Source organism: Centruroides vittatus, unplaced genomic scaffold (genome assembly GCF_030686945.1).
Source record: "Centruroides vittatus isolate TY-2023 unplaced genomic scaffold, ASM3068694v2 contig_799, whole genome shotgun sequence".
Classification (NCBI taxonomy): Eukaryota; Metazoa; Arthropoda; class Arachnida; order Scorpiones; family Buthidae; genus Centruroides; species Centruroides vittatus.
In genome coordinates, this window is record NW_027122516.1 from 3,537,682 (window position 1) to 3,546,257 (window position 8,576).

The following is an 8,576-nucleotide window of genomic DNA, read 5'->3' on the forward strand; positions in this document are numbered from 1 at the left end:
TATTGCAATAGTATTTTTGATTTATACATTTTTCATGTTTCTCGTAAGAGTTACGCTTGCTTATTGGTTAAATCTCAGGAGAGAGATTAAGCAGTATGTCTTCTGGTATTTTTACTGTATTATACTGTTTTCTAATAATGTTTTAAGTTTTCTAAATTTATCTTTTATTGAAAATGGCCTGTTTACAAATTAGGGCATACATTTATGTAAATCGGAACAACCTTTATGTCGAATAATTTAAAAAATCTAAAAAATAATAAACATTCAAAAAAGAGATATATAAAGATAAAATGGCTCGAAAGATCAAAATTTTATTAAAATATTCAGAAAACAAAACTCATTTTGTAAAATGTCATGCATATTATGCAAATTAACTGCGATATTGATAAGCAGGGAATTGACAATATTGCAATACAAATAAAAATGCATTTAAAAAAATCGTATTATTCCGAGGCTTTCTTTGCTATAAACCATATAAAACAGCAGCATACTAAGAAAATAATTGCGATCAGAATAAAAGTGAGATTAATTAACCAGAAAGTAAACCAGTATACTACTTTGTTACAATATAGAGGACTCTCCGGAGAATCGAAATTAGGTTTATAAGCTCTGTAGACCCATACGCAACCTGCAAAATAACGTAAGCTGTAATGTGAAGTATTTCTAAGGGGAGGGGATTCTTCGGAAGTTTGAATTTAATGAAATAAGACGTGTTTTAATAAATAAATTCGATATTTACCTGCAATAAACCAGCAAAATATAAACAGATTGATAACTTTGTTGTGAAATTCTGTCATAGGTTTCTTTCCTTTCTCGCTTCGATAAAATTCGAAAACATTAAGCAAGTTCCTTATAGTGCCAAACACACCCATGACAATCAAATAAATAGGAATATAACGTTCAGCAGGGCAATCCTTGACGTAAATGGAGCCTGTAGTGTAAAATATGTCATCACTTTGTGTTAATATTTTCATTTAAATACTGTATATAATACTGTACTTACCAATAATGATCATGACGATGTGGAGAACGACAACGAAATCGATCATCAAGATGGCTTTTCCTAATAAAATACATTTCGCAGTGTTATTAAGTGCTCTAAATGTTCTAAAATATCAATAACTTACCTGCTTTATCTCTTGCATCTTTAACTTTATCGAGAAAGCCTTTCTTAGTCTCACCTGAAAAGGTAAAAAATTATAATTGATTTATAGATTTAAAATAAAAAAAATGCTATAAATAAAACAGATTTACTTTCAGTTTGCTGTTCGGTATCATTTCCTACTGTCACTTGTACAGAACCCGGTGTTCCTTCATTCTAAAACAGTAAAATTCAAATTGTTTACTTAATACTTTCTATTTATAAGCTGTTGCACTGGTAATAAGTTACAAAGAAAGAAAAATTTTACAGACAAGTTCCGAATTCAGAAATCGAATAAATTTTCTCGAAACTAAATTATTTTTCAAAATTTAAATTATAATAAATAATAGATTTAAAGCGAAAACGGTAAAATACGTGCCTGTTCTGTACCCATTTCTGTTACTTTCTTAAAGTATGACTATATTGGAAACGTTTCATGATTGGCTAATGTCCAATGAAAGCTCCTTCTACCGTCAATTATTCAATTATTCTAACAAATAAATACATCTTTACAGATACATATATTTGCTGAAATAATGCGTCGTATATATATATATAAATTTTTTTTTAATACTAGAAATTCGTTTTATTCGTATCGTGTTTCAATTGTTCCAGTATAGTTTACAGTTCGAAAATGATCAGTGTGTTTGTTTGTCAATAATAACCGTTGCTGTTTACTTGTTTTTGTAATTGGCCCACCCACACAAATATGCAATAGTTACCGTAAAAGTTTATTCTTTCCATGAATTATAGCTAAATTTTTAAACTGGGAAGCATAAAAGGACTTTATTTTTGTACTTGGATACAATTAGTTAATTCTTCACTTAATTGAAAGTTATGTGTCCTTCGCTTCCTATATATTCAATCTATTCAATCCGGAGCAGTTTCTTAGTTATATTACATTTAACTATACCATCAAAACTATTAAAACCTCATTTCTTATAGCAATTAATTGTTTTTTATCGTAGAAATTTTGTTCATTCATTTATGAGCCATCTTATTTAATTCATCAATTAAAATTATGGCCAAATTTAAAGGAAACATTTTAAAAATAAACATTAAAGTTTTAACTTAAAGAAAAAAAAGCAAATAAATCTTTAATGACGCGAAATTTTAAGCTTAAAATTAGCAACATTTAAAAAAAAAATTATAAATGTAAATCTCTATGGTATATTTGCCAGGTTCTTATGAGCTTATGTATTTATTTATTCAATAATTAATGTAGTTATTAATGCTAAAGAAGCTATGCTACTTGATTTAATAATAAAGATAGATTAATTGTGTCGATTTATTTTATCCTGTTATACGTAAAGTACGTCGACAATTAATTAGAATTTAATTAATTAGAGAATTTATACTTCATTATGTCAAAACATAATGAAGTATAAATTCTCTAATAATTTTCGGAACAACCAATAACAGCAAGCGATTTTAATTGAATTTATAAACACGTTCACCTGTTTAATCGTAAATTGGTGGAATGAATAAATTAAGACATTTTAGATTAAATATCCATTTTATAAATAATACAATCATTTTGTCAGTGATACTTTCTCGTTCACATTACACCTACATTTTAAGCTTATTTTAATCAAAATCATTTTTAAATATATGATATACAGTGAAAATTAAGGAAAAAATTTACATAATTATCGTTCAAAAAATCTAATTGTAAATAACTTTTTACTTATGGATATAAATATTGATTTATGTGGTCTATGATCTATTTTCCAGCCTTGTATGCTCTTCAGAATGCTCTAAACCATGTTAACAGTTTGGTTATAATAAGGCTTGCAGAAGTATACAAGATTAGATCTTCGAAGTTATCAGGAAGGGTATCCGATGAGGGGAAAAACGGAGCACTTGCCCCCGGGATCGAGTAAAGATTTCACAAATTATAATGGTAAAATGTGATTGAGATACGTATCCTTACACCCTCAATCGTGGAACTTTCGTCTGTCTTTTTTGTATTGATTCAATACTGTATTCTATGATCTACTTGTGGATAAAAATCTCAAAAAGTTAAGTAAAAATTATGTGATGTAATAATTTATCTTCTAGTTTTACCTCTTGGAAAATTTTATACGGAAGTCCATTGAAGGATATTGTTTCAACGAGATTTAAACCCATAAATTTCTTGCCATTCAAGAGTACGATAATATATTGCTCTACAAGTCAACTGAAAGAAATAAATGTAGGAATACTTATTAATTGTGCTACTATTTAAAGACGTAAACTCCAGCTAACGTTTATCTTTATTTATTAATATTATTATTATTATTATTATTATTATTATTTTGATAACGTGGGCCTACTTATTTATTAAATCTACGAAAAATTAATCATAATATTTTTCAGTAAAATTACCTTTTTTTCCAAACTATGATTTTAAATATGAGGGGGCTGCAACAGATATGGGTGGGTAGATATGCAGGTAATCGTAAGGATGCGTTACAACGGGGTGTTTACAAAAACGTTACTTAATACCCGGGTCTTTTGACTGGTGTCTCTTGTTAAATATGTAGGGAATAAGCAGAAAACGGCGACAACTTCTCAAATTTGGCTATAATTCGCCAAAAACGAACACCAAATTAATAATAATCTAACGTTCAGCACCCCTGTTATGTATTATTCCTTAGTAAAAAGGTGGTTGATCGGGATATTCCTTACGTAATTTTAGGGGTGCGTTACAGGGGGTAGTTGAAAAGTGTAAAAATAGGCAATTTACGAACGATCCTTGACGTATTAAATGAGTATTATATTACGAGTAATATAAAAGAGAATACAATTCTTAAAAGAATCAAGGACAAACAATTCACTTCCTTCCTTACTTCACTTGTTGCTGACTCATAATAAAGAATGGAATTTTACTATACACATACTGTACTCTACAACAGTAATAATAAATATTATCTTAAAATACTCGTGTATCTACATAAAATATACCTGGATAGAGACAATTTTCGATTACATTTAAAAAAAAAGTAATATTGCAGTAGACCAAATAATAAATACTTTAAAAAAAGAAAATATTTAAAAATTGCACATTATACAGTACATTTCTGCTTTTAATAGAGAAAAAAGGCCTACATTTAAACTGCAAATAGTGCCGAAATGTAAAATATTTAAATGTAAAATCCTTTGTATTTTGTCAACAGATGGCAGCATATTTTATCATCATTACAAGTAACTTAAATACTACAGACAATATAAATATCAACTTACAAAATTATAGTAAAAAGTTTAAAAAGTAGATCTTAAATATATGTATTTTTTTAATCAGGACAATAATAACTCACCCATTAAGCTTCAATTTTCAGATTACATCCCTTCTTCCGTCCGTTGTCGTTCATTAATCTCGAAAACGTAATAATCTAACAGATGAAAATCGAGACCAAATAGGGGCCGGAGGTTCCGCTTAATTATATATGAACTTCCGGTTTGAACCGGAAATCACCATGATTTATATTAACATTAATAAAATTAATAATAAATGTATCTCTCGGGTTTTCAAAGTTTTAGTGATTTCGTATACTGAAAAGGTTTATTGTAAATGTCCTCCACCTCAAATTAGTAGTGTCTTGCCCCTGTACCTGTACATCATACTTTTCCTGTTAGCAATAGAGTCGTGCAGGTCATCTATCTAACTCCTTTCGGGGGAAATTTTTCAATTGAAATAACGTGATTTTCGGTTTGCATCTGATGTTTCTATATAGTTAACGGGGGCTTTCTGCTCCTAAGCTTTACATATCTGGTCTCGATTTTCATCTATCTAACTCCGTTCTCGAGATTTAGGAAGGACAGACAAACATACAGTCGAACGACAGTGGGAATTTATAAGTACAATTTTTCCAAATTGAACCCCAACAAATCGATAATGAAAATTCATTATATATTTTGAAAAAGAAAAAAAAATTAAAGTCACAAAATATATTTATAACGAAGTCGTCTCTGTTTTAATCTACTTAAATCGTATAGGTCTATTGTTAAGATGAAGAAAGATTAAATATTTATAATAAAAGTTGTTAATCCACAAATAAAAATAGAGGATTAACTTGAATTTAATATGTTGTAGACAGTTTAATTTTCTATACTATTTTTAAAATTTTTTTTTATACGGAAAACGTAATACCAGGAGGCTACTTCTTAAGCTTTATTTTACAAAATGCATTTAGACCAATTCCTTTAAGAATAGCTCCCCTCAGTAGACAGAAAGGTTATAATCCCATGGCCACTTTAAAAAATCCAGCAACGAGTTGCGTAACTTTCCCGGCCAAAAAAAATAATTTAAAATTATGGTACCGCCATCTGTTATGATGATATTTTAGTTAAAACACTTTTTATATTTATTAATTATTAATGACAAAAAAGCTTAATTTTAAAGCTAGAGATTAGTTTTAGAAAAAATTGTAAATGCTAATAACGAGTAAAATCTTCATTAAGTCCCACCCCACTCGAGATATGACACACGATCCCCCTTCTATCTCCCCATTCTCTCGACTTTTAACCAATAAAATTTCATATATTAATACGAACATCCCTGCAAAATTTTGGAAATTTTCGACGAAAGGCATAAGAGTTATTAAGCTTCGAAAGTTATTGAACAAAATCGCGCCTCCCCAGATAAAACCACAAGTGTTTTTGTATTTCTCGACGTTTCCCAGTCTAAAAATGTAGAAATCTTTGCGGTCATTTCTTGAATGATTGCCATATTTTCCTTCTGTTATATATATATAACAGCCGGAAAACTAAAAAAGAACAAAAAATTCCTGCAAAATAAAATATATACAAAACCACAATCTGCATGGGTATTGTGTGATGCAGATTGTGGTTTTGTATATATTTTATTTTGCAGGAATTTTTTTTATTCCTTTTTTGTATTTTTAAGTAGTAGTCGTGGGATTACAACCTTCCTACCAACTGAGGAGGACTATTCTTAAAAGAATAGGTCTAAATCCTTCTTGTAAAATAAAACTTAAGAAGTAGCCTCTTGATATTATATTTTTTTCACATTAAGAAACGAAAGACAAAGAATAAAGAATAAAAATAGAGTCGAGAATTACACTGTTTACGACACATTAAAAATAAACTGTCATTTGGGATGTAATAAAATGTTTTAAACGAATGATGAAATATTAATTATTTGGATGTTAAAATAAAATTTTATTTCATAAAATTAATAGTTGCAAGTGTGAATATTGTGCCTGAATCATGATAATTCAATTAATTTTATGTGAAATTTTGCTCGTTAGTCATGCTTTTAGTTTAATTATGTAAATGTGTATTTTGATTCAACTTGTTGATTAATATTATTTGTTTTGGTTATACTAAAGAATGCAGATACGTTTACGATTGCTTCGTTGTAAAATTTGATTGAATCCCAATATTATTAATGGTGTATTTTAAATGCAACCCAACATAATATATTACAGTTAAATTATATTATTATTATTTTGTTGGGTTAAGTGAGATATACTCGGTGTACTATGCCGGACCAAAGTCAAGGCATAGTAACCAAAACAGAAATTAAAGAAGTGTATCAGTGTGTGTGTCTGTATTCAGGAATTTTCTCACAATATCACATGTATTCAATATAGTGGCCTTCTGTAGTGTGATGTATGTGTTTCTATTCAATTGTAATGTGCCCAGGCTTTTGTGCAGTGTGTGTGGTATGACACCTGTAGAGGAGAGAACAACAGGTACAATAAGCACCCTATCCATCCTCCACAGATGCCTTATTTCCTGGGCGAGTTCTGTGTACTTGCTAATTTTTTCAGCGCATGCGTTTTGTATATTGTGAGTGTTTGGAATGGACATGTCTATAATGTATGTGATTTTATTGTGTTTGTCAATGAGTGTGATGTCTGGTCTGTTCTGGTAAATTGTTTTATCTGTGATTATGGCTCTGTCGTAGTACATTTTGTGCGTGTCGTTTTCCAATACTGTCTGTGGAATGTATTTGTAGTATGGTTCGTGGATGTCTGCTAATTTGTGTTTCTTTGCAAGCTCTTGGTGTATTATATTTGCTACTTGGTTATGTCTGTGTTAATAATCTGTCTGTGCCAAGAGCTTGCAACCAGAGGTAATGTGTTGTATAGTTTCTGGCATGATGTGACATTTTCTGCATGTGTCATTTGTGAGTGTTGCATCTTTGAGTATGTGTTTTCTGTAGTTTTTAGTATTTATGACCTGATCCTGTATGGCAATCATGAATCCTTCCGTCTCCCCAAAGAGGCATCCCCGAGCTAACCAGCTGTTTGACGCAGTTTTGTCAACAAAATCCTGGGCCAGATCGTAAGGATGCCTGCCATGGAGTGCCTTTCGAGCCCACGATTGCTTAATGGTGTCTATGCTTTTTATATGTTGTGTTGTGTCCATATGATGTGAGTGTAAGTTTAATGGTGTGTTATTCGAGTCTGCTAGAGTTACTGCTTTATGTAATTGTGATATTTCTTGTTTTTCATAAAAAAACTCTCGCAGTGACTGTATTTGTTTGTAGTGAAGGTTAACTATGTCAATCAGGCCACGTCCGCCATCTTTACGTGGAAGGGTTAATCTTTCTGTGGCGGATTTAGGATGATGTTGTTTATGCTTAGTAAGTGTTGTTCTTGTTTTCCTTTGGAGTTGCTCAAGATCTGTGTGAGTCCAATGTATAACTCCAAAAGAATATGTGAGTACTGGGATGACATATGTGTTTATTGCTTTAACTGTGTGTTTTGCATTTAATTGTGTTCTGAGAATAGCATTTAACCTACTTTGGTATTCTTTAATTAATCTTTGCTTTATTTGTGTATGTTCTGTTAGTTTGGCCTGTTGGAATCCTAAATAGTTGTAGAACTCGCCCTCTTCCATGGATTCAATAATGTCTCCATTTCCAAGTGCAAAATCTTCTTTCTTCAGGATTCCTTTTTCTATGTGAACTGTTTTGCATTTATCTAGGCCAAATTCCATTTGTATGTCCTTGGTGTATGAATGTGTGATTTGTAGGAGTTGATGAAGTTGTTTTTGTGTGGATGCATAAAGTTTTATGTCATCCATGTACATGAGATGTGACAGTGTAAACTGTGTTGTTTTTTTGTGTCTAATATTGTAACCATATTGCGTGTTGTTTAACATGTTGGATAATGGGTTCAGGGCTAAGCAGAACCAGAGAGGACTCAAGGAATCTCCTTGAAAAATTCCTCGCCTAATAAAAATTTGGTTTGTTTGTATGGAAGTGTTACTAACCCTGAGATGTAGTGTTGTTCTCCAGTGCTGCATAGTGTTTTGAAAGAATGCAATGAGTGATGGATGTATTTTGTACATGTGTAGGATATGTAGCAGCCAACTGTGTGGAACACTGTCGAATGCTTTTCTGTAGTCTATATATGCCATGTGTATGTTTCTGTGTTGTCTGTGTGCTTGCCGTAGAATGACTGAATCTATGAGTAACTGT

General features: G+C 30.7%; 1 protein-coding gene across 1 annotated transcript; it reads right to left on the reverse strand.

The window, feature by feature from the left end:
- Positions 1–291: 291 nt before the first annotated feature.
- Positions 292–1,631, reverse strand: LOC136981951 (transmembrane protein 272-like). Its single transcript, XM_067278378.1, has 6 exons — positions 1,521–1,631; positions 1,255–1,318; positions 1,128–1,181; positions 1,004–1,063; positions 740–931; positions 292–628 (listed from the first exon to the last, which is right to left on the reverse strand). The coding sequence occupies exons 1-6, from the start codon at positions 1,533–1,535 to the stop codon at positions 444–446; spliced, it is 570 nt and encodes a 189-aa protein (XP_067134479.1). The 5' UTR covers positions 1,536–1,631; the 3' UTR covers positions 292–443.
- Between the last annotated feature and the right edge of the window lie 6,945 nt (positions 1,632–8,576).

Excerpts from the sequence above, each read along its gene's own strand:
- LOC136981951 (XM_067278378.1), bottom strand. Across the intron at positions 1,182-1,254 it reads TACCGAACAGCAAACTGAAA|GTGAGACTAAGAAAGGCTTT; the intron begins GTAAATCTGTTT and ends TTACCTTTTCAG. Across the intron at positions 932-1,003 it reads CATCGTCATGATCATTATTG|GCTCCATTTACGTCAAGGAT; the intron begins GTAAGTACAGTA and ends TTTACACTACAG.